The sequence below is a fragment of the Sturnus vulgaris genome, chromosome 14 (genome assembly GCF_052056855.1).
Source record: "Sturnus vulgaris isolate bStuVul1 chromosome 14, bStuVul1.hap1, whole genome shotgun sequence".
Lineage (NCBI taxonomy): Eukaryota > Metazoa > Chordata > Aves > Passeriformes > Sturnidae > Sturnus > Sturnus vulgaris.
In genome coordinates this window covers 11,617,217-11,641,798 of record NC_142256.1, presented here as the reverse complement: position 1 = coordinate 11,641,798, position 24,582 = coordinate 11,617,217, and the positions used below count along the sequence as shown (strand labels likewise).

General features: G+C 43.3%; 1 protein-coding gene across 2 annotated transcripts in view; it reads right to left on the bottom strand.

Moving 5' to 3' along the window:
- Positions 1-6,179, bottom strand: part of MAP7D3 (MAP7 domain containing 3) — a 43,354-nt gene extending 37,175 nt beyond the window's left edge. For both annotated transcript variants that reach the window (XM_088173135.1, XM_014887540.2), the window contains exon 1: positions 6,072-6,179. In XM_088173135.1, coding sequence (XP_088029261.1) covers positions 6,072-6,150 — 79 coding nt within the window. In that variant the 5' untranslated portion in view covers positions 6,151-6,179. The remainder of the gene's footprint in view (positions 1-6,071) is intronic.
- Between the last annotated feature and the right edge of the window lie 18,403 nt (positions 6,180-24,582).

Sequence of the window (24,582 nt, the reverse complement as noted above, 5' to 3'; positions counted from 1 at the left end):
TCGATGAATTTCTCATGGAAAATTTAGAGCTCATTCAAACACTGTCTGTGTGTTTGAGAAGAAGAGAGACGGGTGTTGGCATTTATCCCCAACAAGCCAGTCTCAAATCAAATCACTCAATACAGAAAAGTGCTGCAGGACACTGACAGGTCCACAGTGTGTTTAATGCAGCAAACCCTCTGTCTAAAGCAGAACAGGGGGGTGCACAATGTAAAAGGAAATAAACTTCAAATTTTCTGAAAGCTGTATAGTTCACCCAGCTAATTAAAAAAGGAAGGCTCCACTACATGCAATGTAATACCCCAGCAAAATAACCATGAATCAATCCCTGCCCCAAAGAGCTTGAAGAATAAATGAAAAGTTGCAAACGGGTGTAAAAAAAGCAAGCAGAAAAAAGAGCTAAAGAGACAAATAAAGAGACTACATTTTTTTTTCTAAATTCACTAGCCAGTGGCAGAAAGTCCTTTGAAGAAATTTGAAAGTGAGTAAGGTGACACTCACTGATCTGGTCTGGAGATGAGTGTCCTTGGTTTTAATGTGCAGAACATAACATACATATTACTGATCTGTGCTGCAAAAATGCTCCCCTAAGAAGTTCTCTTGGCAAAACTAAACAGAGGATAAGGTTAGAAATTAATAAATTCTATTAAATTATGTTCTTTAAGTATAAAGATCCCTACAGCATTTCTATATTCTTGTAGCCAAGCCCTCTTGGGCTTGGGAGAGGAATTTTAACACTTGGAAGCTTTGAAACCCTTGCCCAGAGAACAAGCCACTACAATATCTATGCTCCCACCCAAGATTCAGGTCAGTGCATTTAAACAACAGAGAGTGTCTGTAAATTAAGAGTCAGTTAAGTACTCATAAAAGAGTATTTTAGAAGTTCCCTGTGAATTATGAAGGTAAAAAACACTATGAGAAAAGAGAGAGGTACTCTGAGCATGGCCAGTGGTGTTTTCTTCAAAAGCAACATCAGCTGGGGATCTTCACATAGAAAGCTGAAGTTCCAAATTGACTGGAATATAAAAATAATTTAGATTAAAACAAATGTCAAACAACTAGGTCAGCCTTCCTTAAAAGCAAGGGCTTGTGTCCCTTTATGCACAGGCATTATGCAGCACAGCTTCTGTCTCTTCCTAACAAAAACAATTCTGAGCAACATTTTTTTTCTTCCATGAGCCCCACACTCCAAAAAACTGAAACACCACATCTAGAAAGGTTTTGGACACTGGACAGGCATAGGCAAACACACTGAAAGCATATCATCAATTAAGATTAACCTGGTTGTAAGCTGCATAATTGGAAGCTAAATGGCACTAATTTATTTGTGGCAGACACGAAATTTGCAGTCCCAGTTGGATTTTGAAGCAACACAAGTAACCCGATAAGTCATATTCACAGAAGTCATTAAAATTGCACGCTCAGAATTTTATTTGTCAGGGTGTCCTTTCAAAAAAGGACTGCAAGCATCTCCAATTATTTAATCAAATTTCAAGACAACCAACAGCTTTTGATACCCCTATTATTATGACTAACCTAGATTATTTCTTCCATTTATCTTATAATAACCCATAATAAACCTTCTTTACTCTCCTATCACCTTTAAGAACTGAAAATTAATAATAGCATATCAGTACTCTAACTATTCCCTTTTCTTTTTTGAACAGCACAAGTGTGTGAAGAAGCAGCAGTCCTTAATTCCAGCCACATTTTAAGACTATGCAGTTAGGGATAGTGTAAGCCACAGCATCTCTGGGCTCTCACCATTGGAGTTATGACCCTTGCAAGTCATTATTTGCTAAACAGTTTCATCTGAATTGAAGCATGGAAGCCAAATTTATATTTTGCCATTTCAACACATGAAGAAATATGTAGAGAATGGAACACTCTACATAAGAAACTGAAAAAAATATGCTGTTAATGCACACAGCTTGGGTGGTTTTTCTGTTTGTTTGCTTTTTTTCCCCTTACAGCAATGAGGAGATCTCTCCTGAATGCATTTGGAGAAATCTCAAAAATTTAAAGTTTTAAATTCGAATAAAACCTTTTATAAACTACTTACAACTGGAAGTAATCTTCAGAATGCTGAGCATCTAAATACATAGCATTCATCTTTATGAATCAGCATGAAATTATCCCTACCCTGTACTATTTTATTTCTCTGAACAAAAAGAAAATGAAATTAGGGCTCAGAGCCATCACAATTACATTAAGTTCTCAGCTGATTTGGGAATGTTCTCTCACCACTGAGATCTACATGAAATCCAATTTCTGAGCAGTTCTTTGCATTTATCGCCTTGGCACTCTTCAAAGCAATCTCACTAATTTTATGCAGGGGAAAAAAGATGAAGCACAAAAAGCCCTTAAAACTTTCTTCAAAGTTCTGAGGAGTTTGACAAAACGAGAAATTGAAGCCAGCCCCAGTGATCATTAGCTGAATACCACAGTCATGGGCTGCCTTTGCTCTGCAGATGGAACCTGTACCAGTCACTCATTCAAACATCACCAAGTAGGACAACAACTGAATGCTCAAGATGCTTTTCATGTAGCACTCCCATGTTGTGAGAAATCTGGCAAAGAAATTATTTCCTTGTCTTGCTGCTTCCCAGGCAAGATTTGAAGCCCACCTCTAGTGACACTGCAAATCCCAAAGGCTTTCAAAGATCCAAATTTGTAAGTCAATTCCTTCTCTCTTCCAGCAGGCAGCTCGGACCACCAGGTCAATTCAACAACTGTCTGACTGACAGATGCTTCTGGATACCAAATAATTTCCTCTAGACAGCTCTGACCGTCTTCTGTTGTGGGACCAAGACTTCCCTAGTACTCCTACAGGTGTTGGTACACGCTTGTGTTCCTAAGTTATGTTTTATAACTGTTACCTAGAGACCAGATAAATCTCTGCGTGTCCCTGACTACCTGCTTTAGCAATGAAATTGCACTATTAGTTATCCATCCATCTTTCTTTTCATGCCAGTTCTGTGTACATGCATTTGGTAAAGCTGCTGTTAAGAACTGTGTTTTGGGTATGATGGACAAAGGCAGGCAGTGTCACACAGGGAGAAAAAAACTGACTACACAGAATGAAGCTGTAGTTTTATTAGAAAACTTCCAACCAAACCAGGACCCGCAGGTCATGGAATTTATGCCTGCAGCTAGATTTGTAGAAAATGCACTTTATTCCTTTTTCCCAAAACGTGAGACAGGTTTCCCAAAAGATGATGCAAGTCTTGGAAAGGAAAATATATATGAACAGCATTTAAATACACTGTTTTGAACAACCTTCTCAATAGTAATTCAATACATGAGTGGAAATTCTGGCAATAGCACAGGATTACCATGCTCTGGTAAAAAAACCCCTGAACATTCTCTACCACCCATACTACAAAAGATAGGAGTTTTCGGTATTCCAGTGAAAATGAAGACAATAAATATAGGCTACAGCAGTTTAAATTACAGGTATTTTTCCTCTGATTACCCACACCACCAAAGGAAAACCTCACTTACTGGATAAACCACAAACCGACTATTCCCCTCTTCTCACATCTTAACAAGCTCAGCAGTACTTATGGCATTAGAATAGGATCAAAAATTCCTCTTCATCCCTGAGGGATGACAGCAGCAAGCATGGATAACAAAAATGGGGTAAGCAACTGCCATCTATGCACTGCTGGTTCAGTGTACAACTGCAAATCATTTCTAATGTTAAGTGATGTTCAGAAACCTTAATGCCTTCTAGTTGCAGTAGCAAATTCTACTTTTTGTCATCCACATAAAGGAACTAATATTGGACAAGTGTGTCACGGCAGAAAATTATTACAAAGGAACTACAGAACTGGCATGAGCTGGCCTGCAGAATCTTAATTATAGTTGATACTCAAAGAAGGAGAAACACCTTTTTCTTACCTCAACACTGGACTGAATTTAAGAAAATATTTTTCTTGCCAAACATATGAAATTGGAAGTTAGTTACAAGTGACACCATGGGATCCTATGTGTGCAGGGCTTAAAAATTAACAAAATTAACAAGTACCAATCACCAACAGAGAAAAGCAGTATCAAGAGGCTGGTCACAGAGAGCAGAAATGAACAGAACAAGAACCCAGAAGTATCCTTTAATAAGGACCACAAAGGTACCTATGCAGAAGGTGACTGTACAAACAGTATCTATACACACCTCTTAGCCAGGCTGCCAGAAAGAGCTGTGGTTTCTCAGCAAGATGCTCTTTATTTATTCTCTTTAAATGTGAGATTCCCAGACAGAGGTTCACTAACAAAGGACTGAAGGCACAAACACTGTATTTATTTTGCATAGCTGTTTGTTCTCCAGATTGATTAAGACAGCAAAGTACACAACTGCCCACAGAGCAGCAGAAACTGGGTCCAAGCTTTCTAGTGAGCAGGTATTTGGGAACTGAGGGGTCCCCCCACGCAGCCAACTGAGCTCAGAGAAGCAGGAAGTTCCATCCCTCCCCAAACACACCGAAGGGCAGCGTGGGACTGAACGTCGAGGTTCCTCTGGGTGTCTTTTTTTTTTCTATATCTTCTCCAAACAGCTGCGATATTGGTTGCTGCTCAAAACTTCTCCAAAGAGCAGCAAATACTGTGGCAAATTATCCTGCAAATTCCACTGTCAACCACTGGATTGCAAGGATGATTTCTAAACATCATTTGCTCTCTCCAGGGAGTGCTACTGACTAGAAGTCAGGAGCAGAGCTGCAGAGTGGCCTGTGAGCTCACAGACAGCACTGATTCACTGCACATTAGCACTGAGTTTATCTTTGAGTACATAACTGCTACAAATGCATTCTATGTACACGGAAGTTCAGATTCTGGTTCAGTGACTTCTACACCCTCAGGGAAAAAAAATTCAAGGTCTAGCCTTTCCAGGGTTGTTTTTGCAACATGATGTGCATATCTGAAGGGAGATGGAGCTGCCTGACCCAAGGAGCATTTCCTCTCTGGTTTTGGACTAAATCTAGGTCATGACAGTTGTCAGCAAATATGGATACCCATCCTTAGAAAAACTTAGCAATCACCATGAAAGTGCATCCAATATGCAAAATAAAATTCAGCAGTTCTAGCAGGAAGAATAAGGTTCAAACAGACGCAGTCTGTGCAGGTGAGAAGTGCTATCTTTTTGCAGATCTTTATCCTTCTGGAGCACTAAACTGTCTTAACTTTGAAACAGAAAGAAGAAGTAATTAAATAGGATTTCCAACACTCGACACACTGAAGAAGAATGCCAGGTCAGAGTTGTGCATTCAGGACCCTTTGCCAGCACTCTTCTTTATGTAATTAACAGATATACTGAAAATAATCATGTAAGAGGCTTTGAAGAGTAGTTGCTGCACCTAGTCCTAGTTAGTTAGCTTAGACCAAACCACAAGTCTTTTTTTTTTTTTGTGACTGGGATAAGAAAATATTTATCTTTTCTAATGGCTCACCCACAAAGCTTTCGCTTGCAGACGTACCATGAAATTCTGCTGCAAACACCTATCGTGCATGCACAATACTCGTTGAAGAGTATATTATTAAGAACCTTAAATATAAATAGGCACATAAACACAGCCCAAGACCAAACCGAAGCAGAGCTTTTTTAGTCCTCTTATAACACCAGTATAAAAAAAAAAAAGTTAAAAATAACATAGGGCATTATTAAATGTTTGATCAGAAGTCAGTACCAGGGGCTGTCTCTGCCTTCTGTACTCGGGACCGAACACACCGCTGGAGCAAACCCAGCCACCGACAAGTTGGGAGAACCGGTGAAAAACGGGCGGTTCGTGTAACGCAGCCTCCCGCAGCCGCCTCTGCCGCTGCCCACGAGCTGCGGGAGGTCCCGAGCCCGCAACCCCCGCCCGGAGCTGCGGGAAAGCAGGGACCGGGCGGGAGCGGGGCTGGGGCCGGGCAGCCCCCGCGGCCTCCGCTCGCGGTGCCCCTTCCCCGCCCCGGGACGGGGCCGGACATCCAGCGGGGCGGCCGGGGGGGAGCAGCCAGCCGCGCCCTTGGGGCGCCGGACCCCCCCCCCCCCCCACACACACCCCCCCGTGCTACCCCTCCCTGCCCGCTCTCACCCATCTGCTCCCGCAGCCCCTTCAAGGAGGAGGAGGAGGAGGAAGCGCAGGACGGGGGCGCCGCACCGCCCTCCGCCATCTTCAGCGCCGGGCCGCGGGAGTGCCGGGCGGGCCGCGGGGCGCGGGGCGCAGTGCGCAGGCTCCGCCCGCTCCCGCCCTGCCGGCACCGCCGGCGCTCCCGCGTCCATCCGGGGCGGCCGCGCCGAGCGCCCGGCGCTGCCCTCGGGCTGCGCTTCCACAAGGGCGGCACTGCCGGAGCGGGTCCGGCTGGGGGCAGCGAGCTCCGGCAAGGACTGGGGAACGAGTCCGATGAGGGAGCCGGGGAGCTCCGGGAGGCTCGGGGGATCCTCATCACTCCCTGACAGGAGGAGTGAGGTGGGGCCGGTCTCTTCTGCCGTGTCCGCAGGGAGAGGACCTGGGGAAACGGCTTTAAGCCGCCACAGCCGAGATTCAGATTTGATATTAGAAATAAAATTCAGTGTTAGGGTGATCGGGTATTGGAATAGGCTGCCCGGGGAGGCGGTGGAGTCACCATCCCCGGAGGTGTTTAAGAGGTGTCTGCATCTGGCGCTCGGTGATGTGGTTTAGGATCACAGAACCGTCAAGGCTGGAAGAGACCTTCAAGATCAAGTCCAGCATCCACTCAGCGCTGCCATGCAACCCCAAAACCACTAAACCACATCACCCAGTGCCAGATCCAGAAACCTCTTAAACACATCTTTGGTTTAGTGGTTTAGGGCTTGAATACTTCGAATCTTCTGTGAACATCGGGCAAAGGGGCCGATAGAATTGGCCGCCCCACAGGAGCCATGGTGGTCCCCCATGGCTGGTGCTGAGGGGAGCCTGGCACTGCTGGCTGCTCCAAGCTGGGTGAGCATGGGACAGCTCCTAATACCTCACAGGCCAGGGGTAATTTGTGTCCCCACAACAAACTTGACAATGCAAATGTCATCCCATCACTGCAAGGACTTGGAACTTCAAGGTCTTTAAGGTTCCTTCCATCCTAAACTAATGTATTATTAACTGTGATGAATTGCCTTTCATTGGAGAGCTCTCAAGGAGAGATGCTGCTCTAGTTGGTTATCAAAACATTTGGGAATAATCTATTCTCATTTTACCTCTGAGTTTATGCTCTGAGAAGAGTGAAGGTAAAGCAGCATCCATGGCCATATTAAAGGACAGACTCTTTGGGCCTTGTGCAGGAAACTCCCTTTGCAATCATGAACAGAAAGTTTGCTTGCCAGTGGGCCAAAAAATTATCTCATAAATGTGATGAATGCAGGAAAAGTAGCAGTAATATCGGGTAGTATTTCAAGAGAACGAAAAAGGAATCTTTTAAATATTCCAAGCAGGGCTCCATTTTAGCTTGAATATTCAGACCACAGACCTGCCCTGTTCTTTGTTTCTTTTTTTTTTGCTGTTTGCTCTTTGTGTGTGCAGAGAAGCCTTTGTCTGTTGTTTCCTCTCAGTGTTAATAGATTGTCAATTATTAGTAGTAGTATTTAAAGCAAAAGGGCAGCTAAAGGGGAAAATACTCCTACACATTCAATGGCAAATATCCTAGGTTTATATTTATAATATATGGTAATAACACCTTGCCACTTAGCAATCTCCATGCTGGAATCAAATTTCACCATTCCACTGAGATTCAGATGTTATCCTCATTTTACAGATGAGAAGACTGAGTCATTGAAATCAAAGTCTCTGGTTATGTCATGAACAAAGCAGCACAGCAAAAAAGCCTGGCCCAGGGTTCTTGATTCCTCATTCTGTGTCCATGTATTTTTCCATCTTCCTTTAATCAGCAGCTCTCAGAAAATATCACCAAAATGGTTTGTATTCATTCTCAACAGCACAAATGACAATAGGTGTGGTATGAAAAAATGGTCAAACTACCTGATAGAATATAATTTTTATGTTTTGCAAGCCCCAAAAGAAATGTGTAGTTATGGGGCTGTACTTTCTGAATCTGTAATAGTAAAGTGTTCATTAATGTTTTGAGGTGCCTCTGAATTTTTATTAGGTTACAGTTATTTTCCTTAACTTTCCCATTTCTTTACCACACTCTGCAATAAAAGGGGTCAGAGTCTATTTATACATTTTTGTTCCTCTGACAAAGATGAGACAACTGGTGTGGGAGCAATCACACTGAAAGGGATGCTTGCAAACAGAATGGGCAACTAAAATTCACTTTCAAATGAGAAGGCATTTTCTTTCCATTTCAATCAAGACATATTTAAGTGGTCTTACCACTTGCAATTTGAACATGCCTGATACTCTGCACGTGCAAGGCTTCAGAATAGAAGGTATGAATTACAGGAAGGGAAATAAACCAAGTGTTGCACACTCAGGATGTTTGTGGTGGTGCAGTGGAGGCTGTAAAGTTAAAAGAAAAAGGCCAAGCACATAGAAATTCATGAGAGATAAAAGGACTCTTGAGGTAGAAGTGGGCCATTGTCCCTCCCTGCTCTCCATGTATCTACATACTGCTTGATAAGCATATCTCTTATCTTTAGGCACACAGGAACTGAGCTGAGAAAATCTGCCCCGATGTGGAAAATGTGTTATCTTTTTCTCTGATGAGGAGTTTAGGAATGTTTGAGCTAATGATGCAGCAATTGCAAATGTAACATCCATCTAATTTCCTTTTAGACCTTGTTTCTCAGATTTTCAGTTCAGTCATGCAATTACTGCTTTTGCATTTTTGGTGGAACTTCATTAAAATTTTGACCTCATGTGGCTTCAGCAGCACATGGAATTGTCTTTCAATTTGCAGCATTTGCAGATTTGATTGTAGTAGCTGATTTATCCTAATCCTTGAAAGACTGTCCTTTTTTCCCATGTCCCTGGGGAAAAATGAATCATTTAATTTTACAGTCATTTCTTCTGTCCTTTTAGTTTTCATGTGATAGATTCTGACAAACCTTTCAAAGCTGTTTCAGGCCGAACCACTGATGGTTTCATATTGGCATTGTGAGTTCAGAATCAATAGAGCCCTGGCACTGCATGCAATGTGAGATTCCTGGGGGTTATACTATCCATTTCAGTTTAAGGAATACTGCGAGTAGTTGGAATAATAGTGGCTGAAATTAGTCAAGTAGAAGCTTGCACAGATGCAAAAAGAAATGCTCAGAAAATACCTAAGCCACTGATAGATCTGGGGAGGGTGTCAGAGGAAGAAGTACCCACCTATTAATTTATTCCTTACCCTGTTTCCCAAAGTATCCATTTTTACACAGTATTAGATGTTTTGCTTGTCTGGACTCAGTCTGAAATCTGGTATAATGGTTTTTATATTCTAGTTCAAGAAAACAGCCCCCAGATTTTCTGTGAGAATACAGGACCTAATTCCTTTGGTCACTGAGTATCTAACAGTAAAATTTTTGTGTGTATTCAACTTTATTAGTGTCAGAGTCTTGCTGAGTAAGAGCTAAAACAAGAAACCAAGGAAATTAAATGTATTTTTATATTTATATCCATGTGTAGGATTTTGAAAAATTATGAACAAGTATTTCAAAATGTTTTAAGTCCAAAAGTGTAAGGCCTCTATTGTGACAGATTGTAGTGGGTTTCCTGTGGTGAATGTAACTGTCATGGCTGATGGAAAGCAAATTGATGGCATGAAAATTACTGTAGCTGCCCAATATTCTTTCCAAATGGGCTTTAACTGCACATTCTTGTTTATTACTCTCCTGCTGAGACAAATACCTGCAAACCTTGGTGTTACTAATACATCTGTATGCTTAGGACCTCATTTCTCAGCTCTGGCTCAAGTTCACTGGGTGAATAATTCTTTAGATGTGAAGTTATCAGACAATATTGCCTAATAGAAGAGATACAGAATCCAGCTCTTAGTTTGTCCTTGGCCCAATATGTTTATTAGTTACCTGGATGATAGAATGGGAAGCATTCCTTTATCATTTGTATGCACTGCTGATATGGTAGAGTACAAGCATAGAATTCAGAATGATCCTGAAAGTTAGAGATACAGTCCAGGAGAAGATGAGGGTAAATAGGGACTGATGTAAGAGAAAACATTTAGACAACAATTCACTGTGGAAAGGCATGACAGAGGACAGCTTGCTAAATAGCAGATAGAGCAGAAAATAATCTGGGATGTCACAAGCTGAGCATGAGTCAACAGTGGCCTGGTGTTGTGAAAAGGGAAGCACCCGAGAGCAGGGACAGAGGGTGGGCTCTGGGACACACAGCCCCCTCTGCTCAGCAGTGCTGGGGATCAGCCTGAGAAGATACAAGCCAGCTGGGGAACATCTTGAGCAAGTCAGAAGAAATAATGAGAGGATGAATGAAGAATGTTAAAGAATTGGCTTTTTTTTCAGTCTAAAGAAGTAAATGAAGGGTGATAATCTGCTTTCTTTGAAACAGAAAAAATAAAAGATGATTGACGTGATTTTAATCAGGGAAGATTATTTGATTTCAAGGAAAATATTATCAGGTAGGGGTAGGGAAGTAATAGAGGGATAGATTGCTGGGGAAACAGTAAAGCTCCAGTGTGGGGCATCTGTGTCTGGGTGAGTGTCAGCCTAGAAAGACAGGTCTGATCAGAGGATCCCATGACCTCTTGAGCTCTGTCTCAGCTCTGTGTGTCTGTGATTCTGGCACTCCTACTTGTGCATTTTTGGGACTATTGGCCAGAACAAGTATTATTCACTGCAAGGGTTGCAGAACTGCCTTCTAAAATTAGACAGAGTGTTCTAAGCAGTGACAAAAGATAAATGAGTTCAAGGGAAGACATGGTGGTCATGTGGCTGCTTGGTTGGCTGGCACAAAGGGTTTGATGCTTCAGTGCCTGACACCAATTCTGGTTTTGAGATCATCCTTTTGTAAAATGGCTTAGTAAGGCCAGAAGACCAATGTACACAGAAAGGAATTAAGTGAGGAAGAACGTGCACATGTAACATATGAAACAGATCCTCTCCTATCTGCCATCCTGTGCCTGCCCACCAGTTCTCACTTCATAGAATTACACCTACATGTTGTCTTAGAAAACGTATTCCCATACAAACTTAAGTTTTTGCAGGGGTCAAAATAGGAATAAGTCAGTCTGTTCTCACTACCTCTTGTCTTTTCAGTGTTTCTGTATCTACTTATTTGTTCTGTGGCTTTCCATCAAGCATAAGCTCTCTCTGGGGTTGGCAGTTTGTGTACATGTGTATGGGTGTGTCTGGGAGGTTGAGCACACTAAAGAACTAAACAAATAAAAATAAATTATAAAAGTTAAGCTCTTAGGCCACTTCTTGTGAAAGTGGCTGCCTAGCAGTGTGTGTCAAAGCTGCATCTGTTCGACCAAACTGAGGTGCTCTGTGCTCAAGTTCTCACTGCATGTGTCATCACTGGCTATTTATTTGTGTTGCCACATGGTCTGGGAGCCTGCAGGAATAATAACCACAGTAGGCTACTCCCTACCCCAAAGAGTCCAAACCTGGTTCTGAATTTGCTACAGGAACTGTAGAGCAGCTGGATAACTTTTAAAACTTTTTAACTTTTAAAATAATTTTCATACTTGTTTCCCTCCTGTCCTGCTCTGATTTGGAGCAGTAGATTCCCCAAAGGAAAGGCTAAGGGGACTCAGCTCAGTCAATTTTCTTAAGGTACAAATCCCATCACACTGAATCATTGTACAAATTCGGCACTGGCTGTGCAGATTCCAGCATCTCCCTTTGCCAACAGCATACTGTGGTAATTATTACTGAATCATTTGAAACGATCCAGAATTTCAATGTGATTACTGTCAATGGCACTAGGTAATATGATTTCAACAAGCTAAACACTGATATGGTAATCCTTATCACTTCTAACACCAAACAATTTAAGCTTATCACCATATGCTGATGAGATAATATATTTCAGAAGGGCTTTTTATGAATATGTTATTATTCCAAGTGGTGTTGAGATAAATCCCTGATGTGAGTTACAGTGTTTTGTTTGCAGTGCTGTGCATCTGACTGAGAGGACATTTTTTGAAAACTCTTAAATGACTTCTCAAATCTATGTAATGTTCTAAAAATCTGTCTGATTGATCCCTGCCTAGAAGTGAGCACTTATGGGAAATGTGAGAATACAGAATAATTTTTCAGTTGTTTTAAGCATGAAAATATTTTTAAGTAGCTTAGCACTGCTTAGATATTTGTCTTTGTAACAGTTTGAAGATCGCTGCTTTTGAAAGATCAGTTGTCCAGGAAGTCTCCTTGGACAAAAAAGAAGAAAAGCCAGTCATGCAAATTTTATTCTGTGCAGAGCTCCTTGGCAGAGAACAGGAGAGTCCCTGGTAACTGCCTCACTGCCTTTGGGAAAAGCAAGAATGAAGTGCAGGTTGTAGGGATGATGGGGAAGGTTTTCAGCACAAGGAGACACAAACTTGGTCTGAAGTATTTTCTTCCCTAAGCTGATGTCAGATATTTGCTTGGGGTTTGAGGGGTGGCTCTTCCTGCAGTATGAACGAGATTTGTCAGGAATAGTTCCCATTTCCCAGACTTTATGTAGACTTTTTCTTCAGACTGCCACCTGCTTCCCTACATTTCCTGGTGGGCCTGGATTTAACAGCCTTGTTATTTTGTCTGGGTTCCCTGCAGAGGTTTGGTACACGCAGTGTGCTGCCTTTGGCCAGCCATTCCCATTCCAAAGGCAAGTGAACTCCAGCCAAGGAGAAACCTGGAGATGATGTTACATTGTCCTGCTCACAAAGAAAGAGAGGACAAAGAAATGGCTTTGCAGCAGCAGCAGCAAATATCCTCCAAAAATGAATGCACTTGGTAGCTGGAGCTAATTTAATCCAAATTTTAACTTTCTGCAGTATTTTGGCGTTTACCTACCTGAAAATCCCTCCTTTATCCCAATGCCCTCTAGCTGCTATTCCAAGCAGCTTGTAAAGGGAGTGGCACTAACAAGTTATGTTTTAGGATGACTTCCTCCAGTTTGCTTTCCTCTCTCCCAAAGTCCAAGATGCTCTTGGTGTGGCATGGATGCTGTTTGGGCTGTACCATAAAGGCCCATATGAGAGTCTGGCACAGGGAAGTGCTGGCTGCATTCACCGTGCTGAGAAGCTGTGGTTCCATTTCTCACCTGAGAGTAACAACCTGTTAATTCTGCTGCTGAATTTGCCTCTCCCCCTTTCAATTAACCCAGTCTGACTAAGTTCAATATGGAGTAAAGTCTATGAGTCCTATTCAGCAGCATCAAGAAAAGTTTTCAGCTCTTGGATTACTTAATCAGTTTCAGAAGACCAATTTCACACTGAAATAATGCTTAGGCAAACAGCAACATTTCTTTCTGAAAGAAAATATGTTTGGAGGAGAGCTTTAGCAGTGTGGTTGTTACTCAACTCTACGGTGTTCCTTCCTGTTTTGGCTTGGGGTTTGCTGCCTTGGCAATTCCCACTGGCTCCTTACATGTCTGGGAAAGACCCTGGTCTCACAGGCTGCTTCACCATAGACCCTACCTTGTCCTCCCATGAAACGGGCCCTCTGCTCCTGCCCAGCTGAATGAACTGAAGTGGGATTCTGCAGGGACAGCCCCTGCCACGGTTTGGGACTGCAACACTGTGAAGCTCCTGTATTCCAGCACAGAAGGAGGGCAAGGAGATAAATGACTGCAGTGTTTGTTTGTTTGTTTTGCCTAAAGAAGGGTCTTTGTGAGTGTATTCCACATGAGGATTCTTCTAGCCACGTAAATAGATCCCTTGTGTCTGAATTTAAGTCTCTGTATATTGTTCCTTGTGCAATGGCTTAGAAACACTTTGGAGGCATTATCTGGGAGCTTTTATGGCTTCTCTCACATATTTCCTCTGCCTCCCTGCTCCTACACATCCAGGCACACACAGTGAGAGATGCAGGGTCAGATTCTGATCAGATTTCTACTCACTTTACGCACACAAAACTCTCTTTTTGCACTTTTTTATTTTCTGAATTTCACCCATAAATCACTTTTGGACCCACTAGGCAACTCTTTGTAAACACTAGGCCAACAAGAGCTGTGCTACTGAGGACCTCAAACTCCAGAAGGAGTGATTACTGGCCAGATTTGGAGCTGAGAGCCTTAAAACACAAGCACCAGCCCATCTGTGGCCAATTTCCCTGCCTGGTGGGGTTGTTTTGTGGTGTTGTTACTACAGAATGACAGTAGTGCCATTTATTCTTGACACTGTGGATTGCATTGCAGGGACAGCCCTAACAAATCACTTGCATCTGTCACAAGCAGGTTTCCCATCTGGGTTACTCTTCATACAAAGCTCTGGCTGGTGGCATGGAGCAGGAAGAGAAAAGCTAGATGTTTCTCCTTGAGCATTTTCTGATTGTGTCTCCCTCAAAAGTTAACCATTCCATGGTTCCTTTGGCTTCTTGTTTTTCTTTAATGTCAGTGTTGTGATGTCTTCAAGATTAAAATCAAAGAAAACATTTTCTAGCTTTCCTAGCAGAACACATTTCAAAACGTGGCTATGAACTGCAAAAGAATTAGGTTTTACACCAGAGAAAAAGGATGTGTTCTCCACTCATGAAAAAGAAAATTAATTAATCAAAATTATTGTAATTATCAGTTTTTAATGGACAGGTAACAAGAGGTCCCTGCATGGACTATGTGAAGGTGATCAATTTGAGGCCATCTATCTGTGTGAGTCCTTTCTGTGCTAGCTGGAGTTTTGGAAGTCAGACACAAATCATGCAGATGCTAAAAGTCTGGCAGTGGCACTGTGCCTGCAGAGCCAGTCAGTTCTCCAGCCCCTCCAAAGCAATCAGAGATTGCTCTGCAATTAGACCTAAGGTGTAGCTGTTAGTAGTAAGCACTCGTTTGGCTTACTGTGAGTGGAAAATTATATGTAAGTTCCTGATGATGAATAAATTGATGATGTGGGCAGCAACATGAAGGATTGTAGCCCCCCCATGAAATCCACTCTGTCCGGTCTGGTGTCTTCTAGATCTACATTTATTTAGATCTTTGGCAAGGACACAGATTTCTTCCTTCTAGAAATGTAAGGGCCAGACTAGCAAGACATTTAAATCTCTCTGAAATAAATGAGATGTAGTATAGCATGTAGGAATCCTTCAGATACATTTTGTGGTAATGCTGGGTGATAATTTATATTATGTTCAGAAGAGCCCTCCAGAGGGTAATTCTTTTCCATAGTCCTGCACAGTGAACCAGCAGCCACCAACCACCTGAACACACAGTAAAATAGCTTCAGTCAAGCACTGAGCACATGCTCTATGAGCATTTCAAGGCAAACCCTTCAGACCTGGTACTCTCCAACCCACGTTCAGCTAACAGAAACCTCTAGGTCTCTTGTTTTCTGGGAGTTAATGGCTTTCAGTATGACTGCTAATTAGCAGGTCACAGCATTGCTAATAGAGTTTCCACTGGTTTCTTTGCCACTTCAGCTTTCACGTGTGAAGGTTTCTGTCTCAAGTCAGCAGTGGTTTGAAATTCTGTGGTGAGTGCTGTGTCATGATACCCATGTGTGCACAAACCGGGCTGCAAGCGTGTTGGTGAGGCTGAATGGCTTGTTCAATGAAGAAGGAAAAAGGAGAGAAGTTTGAAGAGCCCTGGAGATTCTCCTTTTCCTAACTATGGTGATGCAGCACCTGCTTTGGTATCTGAGATTCCCACCTCCAAGATGTTTTACCCTGGATCAAAGCTGGTGGCTGTCAGAGGAACCCTTTGAAGCTTGTTCTGCTACAGGAAATGAAAAAGAAAGGAGCAGCCAGTGCCTTGGCTGGGCTGAGCATGAGGTGCTGCCTTTCTACCAGCAATACTGGTTCTCAGTATGACAACGACCTGCTCAGCCTACCAGGGCTGGAGCCTTGTCTTTTCTCAGGCGATTCCTGGGGGCAGGATTTTCAGCCAACCTGCACCCCTCTGCTCAAGGGAGTATCGAGGCTGTGTAACTTGTATGAAAAGTTGTGACAAGTTCTGTCATGGCAGCTGTACAAATTTGGCTGGTGAGTAGGTGGAGGAGTGGATGGAGGTGGGGGTTTCCATCTGAAGTTTCATTTAAATACTGATATTTGCCAGTTATTACTGTGCTGTAGCATCTGAGCAAACTCGAATATTTTGCCTTTCCACACCTGAAAAAATAACTACTGTAGTTCAGACCTCAGGGTAGTAAGTGTTGGCTGCTACTTACTTTCCAGTGGTAGTTCCTTATCTGCTTGAAGGCGATGCCATGAACCTCAATTAGTCAGTGCTTATACAGTGCTTTGAAATTACAAGACACTATCTACCTCTTAAGTAATATAATGTTTCTATAACGTATTCTAACAAGTACATGCTTCTGTACACAGTTGCACACTCAGTGGTAGGCCAGAAATGCTTCCTAAGGGAAATAATCCAGGAGTTTCTGTCCCCATGGCATTTCCCCAAGGAAATCAAGAAAAATCTTCATCAGTTTTAAATTTATAGTGTGTGTACCTTCAGAGCATGGGTAGCCCAGCTAAGAAACACAGAGTACAAATAGCTACCAAAAAATCCAGTATTTGGTGTAGTACAAAACCTCTGCACAATCTGATCACAGTGTAGAGCAGAGCTGAAGGCAAATTGAGCAGGTTTTGATTACATCATTACTATCACTTTGATAGCATCATTGATTTCCAATTATTTCCTCCAATGTCCAGCCCAGGAGTTTCCAGTTGCTCAGAGTGTGCTGTGCACACTATAGATATTCTTTTATTTTGATGCATTGGAGACAAGGATGAATCTGGCTTCTTCATTTTGCTCTTCAGCCAGTGCTGCCAGTGGTGAATTAAATGTCTTGCTAAATTAATAAGTCATAAGGTTTTTGGGCTGGGGCCAGGGAGCTGTCGCTGTGTGCTTTGCACACAAGCAGGGCAGAAATGTTATCCTGGGGATAGAGTGACAGCTCCAAAGGCTGCAGTGAAACACAATCTGAATGGGACATGGAGCAGCCAGTCAGGCCATCTGCAGGAAGGAGCACCCAAAAAGGTAATTGGCTCACTTGGGTAATCCCCAGCAGCCTCAAATCTCAAAGCACCCAGCCTGGTTATATGTGGGGGCATACATTTGGTGAATTTGAGAATCGTGACAGTGGCACTGAAGTTTTACAGTGATGGAAAGTGGTTTAGAATATGGTTACTTAGTTTCTGTGTTTTGTCCACTTTAGTCCTGGGTCTTTCCCTGGCTCACCAGATGGGTGTGGGTGTGGATTAGCCAGAGCTATGACAGAACAGGGTTTTCTGGCATGGTCCTTCCATGTGGATTTGCAGACCTCACTGCTCAAAGGGTGCCCTGGCCATGCAGCACCAGCCCTTTGGTGTCTCTGTCTTTGAAGTCAGCAGAAAAACCTGTGAGAACGGTCTGAGGGCACAGCAGCAGCTCAGACAAATTGGGAGGATGGGATGGGACGTGGGTAGGACTGCAGGGCTGGGATAGGAGTCTGGTTAGTGACCCCTGCCAAGCTCTTGGCTTGCTTCAGCTGTAATCCCACACTCACTCGTGCCACTGGCTCCTGTCCAGTCTTCAGCCTGTCTGGGGCTATCCATGCCTCACACCTCAGCTCCCACCACCATCCCAGAGACAACGAGGATGGATGGGTGAAGCACTGACCAGCACAACTGCCCAACTGACCCTGGGGATGGATGGGTGAAGCACTGACCAGCATGGCTGGTCTTGAGCATCAGCTCGCAGAGCTGCAGAGAGGGTCTGCACAGCAGCAGACCATCTTTTAGGAGTTCAAAATAGCTTTGAAAGAAGAAATATGTCTCAGAACTAAATGCTTGGTGCCACCTGTAGAAATAAAAGGAGAACTACTCGTGCCTGTTTGCTACTTCTCTGACAAACAGTTCCAGAGAGAAGTGGTACAAGCACAAAGCTTGTACATTCAGATTTCATCCTGCTTTCATGGAACTATTTTCCTTAAAAGCCTCTGATGCAGTACAGCCCTTCAGAAATCATCCACGTCAACACACTGCAGAGTTGAACACTGGAAATGAAATAAGAATTAAGCCTGTGTGGAGTGACTAAATGTAGGATAGAGCACAGAAGGATGCTATGTAATATCTGATCTGGAATTTGGCTCCAGTGGGCTGTGGCAGAACAGATGAAATCCAGAATTATGAACACTTCATGTGAGGAGGAGGGTGTGTTGACTGCAGACTTGGTTAAGCTGGTGGTTTACCTGAATCTGGGATCTTGGAAATGGAATAAAAAGACCAATTACCACCTATTTCTCTAATGAGAGGTGAGGGTGGATGTTTCTCTTTGGTTTCCCAGCCAAAACAATGGGCTGCATGTCAAGGCTTGTACTTGCAAAGGCAGAGGGTAGAGGATTTGGGTGGTTCGTGTGTCAGTGAGAAAATAAATCATCTAATGAACTCCTGAAATAACAGGGGGAGAGACTTGGATGTAATGACCCTGGTTTGGAAATGGTGAATAGGGCTTGGTGCTCTTCTGTGTTCAAGGAAACAAGGTTTAGTATCATTAAAAATCTGATTTTTTTTTTTTTTAGCCTCTCTTCCCAGTTGAAACAATCTAGTGAGGCCCTGGTTAATACCTGCTATAAATTAGCTGAACATACACTTCTCTGGCTCCAGCAGGGTCCCCACCCCTTCAATTATCACTCCTTCTCATGTACAAACATTAAAGCAAAACTCAATTAGAAGTGAGCTAGAAGAGCAAAATTAAAAGCTTGCTTCAGTTCCCAAATGCCCTGAGCAGAGCAGCTAGGACATTCTGAGGGGCTGCAAAGTTACATCCTTCAGCAGGGCTCAGATCCAGGTTTAGAATTTAGCATCTCCTGGGCCCCAGGAATTCCAGACACACTTTTGGCCATGGCTTGTTTCTACCCAGAGCAGTGACAGGCTGGATGGGGTGCTCCTGGCAGAGAGAATTCCTTGGCCATTTCTGAGGATGGGTTAGACCCAGGACTTGCACAGGGAGGGATTCTGGCAGCGTGGATGGTGATGGCAGAAATGCCACTGGCTGGCAGTGTGGTTTTTGTTCTTTCAGGAAGGACATTTTACTGGATGTGTGCATTTTACTGCATGTGTGTTGGGAAGTCTCATATTTAAGCCTTATTCTCCATAATTCTGAGAAAGGTCCTTGCCCTGAAATGGGACAGGGATATTTTTTCCTTAAAGTAATGTTACTGCAGCTGGTAAATCCCAAACTCCTCTTTTACCTAAAACCAGGGCTGCTCTTTCCTTTCCTTTCCTTTCCTTTCCTTTCCTTTCCTTTCCTTTCCTTTCCTTTCCTTTCCTTTCCTTTCCTTTCCTTTCCTTTCCTTTCCTTTCCTTTCCTTTCCTTTCCTTTCCTTTCCTTTCCTTTCCTTTCCTTTCCTTTCCTTTCCTTTCCTTTCCTTTCCTTTCCTTTCCTTTCCTTTCCTTTCCTTTCCTTTCCTTTCCTTTCCTTTCCTTTCCTTTCCTTTCCTTTCCTTTCCTTTCCTTTCCTTTCCTTTCCTTTCTTCTTCACATCTTTTTCCATTGACTTGCAGGGCACAGTTTGGGCTTTCACATCCTGGAAATTTGGGATGTCTCTACAGCAAAAAATAAACTCATATTAGGACAGTTCTAGGTGATAGTTAATGTCAACTAGTGTAGAAGAGTGTATTGAAAACCAGTATATTCAATATTTATATGTATGTATATAGCTTTTGGAGAGGATATTAGAAATTTTTTTTTCCACTGCAGAGGTTGTCAGACACCAGGACAGGCTGCCCAGGGCAGTGGTGGAGTCATCATCCCTGAAGTCCTTAAAACAATGTGTGAATGTGGCACTTGGAGACATGAATTAGTGATGAACTTGGCAGTGCAGGGTGAACAGCTGGACTCATCTTAGGGGTCTTTTCCAGCCTTAAAAATTCCAACTTCTGTGTTTCTCTGATATGCTCCAGGCATCTGGTGAAAATGAAAAGGTGGCAAAAAGCTTTAATCCCTTAAGTCTGTTTTTCCTATTCTGACAAGATTGTTTATGTCAATATTATTTCAGTAATATTTCAAAACAGAAACCTGAATTATATTGAAGCAGTTTATATCTTCATTAAGATAGGGCTTCTTTTAGGACCACTAAAATGCAACCTTTCTCTTGCCTCAAGACTTAATAATTATACAACTGAAAATGGAAATTATTCTGAGAAAGGTCATAAAGATCTTTGGAGTATTGATTTTACAAATACACAGTGAAATCCTGTCGCTGTTTTTAACAGCCTACCTCAGCTAAAAAAGGAAAAGTGTCAGAAGATGAGAAGATGTAGAAAATGTGAAGAGGAAATACTGCAGAGTGAACCCAGAGGATTGCTCAGAGAGGAAATGACTCAGGCAGTCACTAAGTAAAGGCAGCTGCCTATTTACAGAGGAATTCAAAGAGTTAAAGGCGAAATTCCCAAACAAAATATCCTCAGCAGAGTGTGGATGACATGAGGATACACTTAGAATAAATTTGTCTGAACGGAACCACAGAATTGCCTGAGGTTTGCCCTGGGTGGCAGGGATAAAACAGCCACAGCCAGGGGCAGGAATCAGGAGCCACAGGACAAACCCTTCCAGCCCCAGCAGACCCTGGTGATGTTGGCACTGCTGTGCCGAGGTCTGGGTGAGGGAATCCCTGTGGCAGCCAGGACATGAGCTCTGCCCAGTGTGATGGTGAGGGTGGGTTGAGACATACTTGAAGAACATCCAACTGCTCTGGCCTTCATCCTTCAATCCTTCAACAGGATCCCACCTTCCTTTTTCTCCCTTTGAAGGTGACTTGCAAGCCCAGTCTGGGGAACCTCGTGGTGAAGGCATGCGTGGCTCCTTTTCCCAGCTTGTGAAATGGGGACTCACTGGGATGTGCTGGCAGAGTTTGTGTGTGTGTTGCACGCTCTCTGCATCAGAGGTGCACTGGCAGGCCACAAGGCAGCACTTCAATTTCCCAGGATTTACCTCTGCATGACTCCTTTTCCTTTTCTTCTCACCAGGTACCTGTGGTTAACTAGCTGGAGCAGACAGAAAGCAAAAGCCCCTCCTCCCATTCACACCTAGCACCTGTAATTAATGAGCAAAATTACTTCCCTCCCAGAAAGACATCAAGCAAAAAGATTCTCAGCATTGTTCATTAATAAAATAAAACAAAACCTTGCAATAAATCATAGCCTGTAAGATGTGTTACAGAGAGCACAGCAGTTTGGGAGAAGCTCAGTGTCCTGTTGGTGGTGACATTCCCTGGGGTTTGGGTCCCTGACTGCACAACCAGGTCTAGTAGGAGGGAGCAATTTAAATCCACTTATGGGAGCTGTGAGTCCCACCCTGTCATGTGTAACGGCAAAGCTTTTATACACGTGTTGCTCATATCTAGTGAAAATGTTATTATTGCTTTAAGAAGTTCCCCAGCCACAGAGAATGAGAAAAGCAGTGATGATGTGACACACTGAATTCAAGCTGTGGAAAAAATCTCAGCTATGGCACTTCTCTATTTGAGTTTCTGTATGTTGGGGGTTAGGTTTTTTCAGGGAATTTCTTCGCATTTGTTGTCAGGGAGATGGAAAATAGCAATCAAGAGACAAAAGAGGAAGCTGGGTGCCTTGACATACCCTTGAAATGGTGCTGGGGGAGACTGGGGAGCGGGGTTGTTTTGGCATTTTCTTAACCGGGGGTGGTCACTCTGTGCCCGGCTTCGGAGGGGGAGAACTGTGGGTTTGGGGTGCTGGATTTCTGCTGCTCAGGGAGAACTCGGTGCTGCTCCGGCTGCTCCGGGGCAGGGCAGGGCAGGGCAGGGCTGGAGGGAGGGAGGGAGGCAGCGGCGGCCACGGACAGAGCCAGCTCCGGCTCGGGGGGTTCCCTCCAGGCGGCAGCGCTGAGCGTAAAAAGGAAAAAAAGGGTAAAAAATGTAAAAAGGGTAAAAAATATAAAGGGGAGGGGAAAGAGTAGAATGTGCAAAAACGGTTAAAAGGGTAAAAAGTGCGAAAAAAGCGTTAAAAAGTGTAAAAAATGTAAAAAGGGTAAAAAGGGTAAACAAGTGTAAAAAAGTGTACAAAAATGTTAAAAGTGAAAAAGGGTAACAGGTATAAAAAGTGTAAAAAAGTGTAAAAAGAGCAAAAAGTGAAAAAAGCTTAAAAAGTGAAAAAAGGGTAAAAAGGATGAAAAGTGAAAAAAGGGTAAAAAGTGTAAAAAGGCAAAAAAGTGTAAAAAAGGTAAAAAGCATAAAAAGCATAAAAAGAGTAAAATTTTTAAGAAGATGAAAAGGGGGAAAAGGGTAAAAAGTTTTTAAAATGATAAAATAGTGTAAAAAGTGAAAAAAATTGTAAAAACGGTAAAAAAGCATACGCCGTGCACACAGTGTAAGAAGCCCCAGCGCTTGCCCTGTGCCGGTCCCATTCCCGTTCCTGGGCTGCAGCAGTGACACCGTGCATGGCTGCAGTACCGCGGGCTGTCACCAGGAGGCAGCAGCAGTGACACTGTGCATGGCTGCAGTACCGCGGGCTGTCACCAGGAGGCAGCAGCAGTGACACCGTGTATGGCTGCAGTACCGCGGGCTGTCACCAGGAGGCAGCAGTGACACGGTGCATGGCTGCAGTACCGCGAGCTGTCACCAGGAGGCAGCAGCAGTGACACTGTGCATGGCTGCAGTACCGCGGGCTGTCACCAGGAGGCAGCAGTGACACGGTGCATGGCTGCAGTACCGCGAGCTGTCACCAGGAGGCAGCAGCAGTGACACTGTGTATGGCTGCAGTACCGCGGGCTGTCACCAGGAGGCAGCAGTGACACTGTGTATGGCTGCAGTACCGCGGGCTGTCACCAGGAGGCAGCAGCGATCCAGGGCCCAGCCTGGCACTGACACAAATCCTCTGAACCTCGGAGCCGTCACGGACATCACGATTTCTCCCCTTCTCAGTCTCTTTATTGTTTCATTTATGCAATTTATAAGTACAAAAGTTATATCTGTATTTTCAAGCCCCCATGTGTCAGTATTTGTACGACCAAACCGAAAAAATGTGACTCGGAGACATAAAAAGTCTAAGAACCACGAGTACAGGAGCAGAGATGCCATCAGGCCCCACAGCTGGGCCCAATTCTCTTTGGGCATTGTTATAAGAACATATTATATTATTGGCTTTTTGCAAATATTAAAACGAATGCTATATGTATAATGTTGGAAAATTTGAAAGGGGAAAGGGGAAGGGGAAGGAAAGGGGAAAGAGAAAGAGGGAAGAGGGAAGAAGAAAAGGGAAGGGAAAAGGGGAAGGGGAAGGGGAAGGGGAAGGGGAAGGGGAAGAGGGGCTCGGTGGTGGGGTTGTCCAGGGAAAGCACAAGGCTGGGAATGGGACAGAGAAAACCAGAAAACACAGGAACAAGAAAAAGGAGAGAGGAACAGCAAGTGAGGGGGCAAAGGGAGCAGGACAGAGATAAAGAACCTTAGAATCAGCTAGGTTGAAAAAGAACTTTGAGATCATCAAAGTCCAACCATTAACCCAGCACTGCTAAGTCCAGCACTAAACCACTTCATTTGAATAGAGTGAAGAGGGGAAGTTAAGAGCAAGGCTAGTGAGAGTAGAGCCTGAAGAGCACAACAGAAATTTTTGAGTAGTGGTTTTAAGGGCAGGACAAGGTTTGGTGCTTTGTTTTGGTTTTTTTTTTTCCTTGAAATATATTTGATTATTTTTAACACTACATTTTAATATTAGATTTAGGAAGATCCAGGGGTTTGAAGCTAATTTTACTGCAGAATCTTGCTAAACTCAGGAAAATGTGATGGAAGCTGATATTAGGCACAGGGATTATTTCAGGGTTAGTTCTTGGGAAAGTGTGAATGTGTATTGGCTTTATGACTACTGTTGTAAGTAATGTTACAGCTGAAGGAACTGAAAAAAGCAGCAGGATGAACAGAAATTAGGGCAGGTTGTTTCAAAGTCTGAACAATTCATATTGCTAAACAAAGTGAACAGATAACAAAATGATTTCTTTTGTCTTGGATTAGTTAAGGTACAAAGGAAGATTGGGGTACTTGTTTGATTTTGTGGTTAATGTGTGTTTGAAGACAGTACCTATGTAAAAAAAAAAAAAAAAAAGCTTCTTATATTTAACCATTCTCAGGCTCTGTGAGGTCTGGGATGGACACCCTGAATCCAGCTATGCCAATGGACTGTGCTGTTTCTCAGAACTGTTTCCATTGCCATGCAGCAGCTTGCCTCCTTTGCTAGCAGGGTACAGCATATTTGGGCTTTCCTGGCAGACCTGGATGAGGGAATGCTCCCATAAACTCCTCAGTGCCCAGGTCTGATGGGAGAAGCAACTTCTAGCAAGCACTGGTAGATATAATCTCCTAATATATAGGAGATATAATCTCCTAATGGCAAAGCAGGGCTCCTGAGAAAACAGCTATCCTGTACCTTAAGTTGGAGAAGGAATTGATCCTTGCTGCTTTCAAATTTAACTTTAGAAGGCAAAATTCAGAAGTTTGGCTAGGTTAAAACCTGTCGTGCTATCTCCTTTTCCTTTCTTTTTCCTAAAGTTCATTAGAAGGAATCTTTCTTTCCCCATATTTATTTCATAAAGTTTCTATAAAGGTA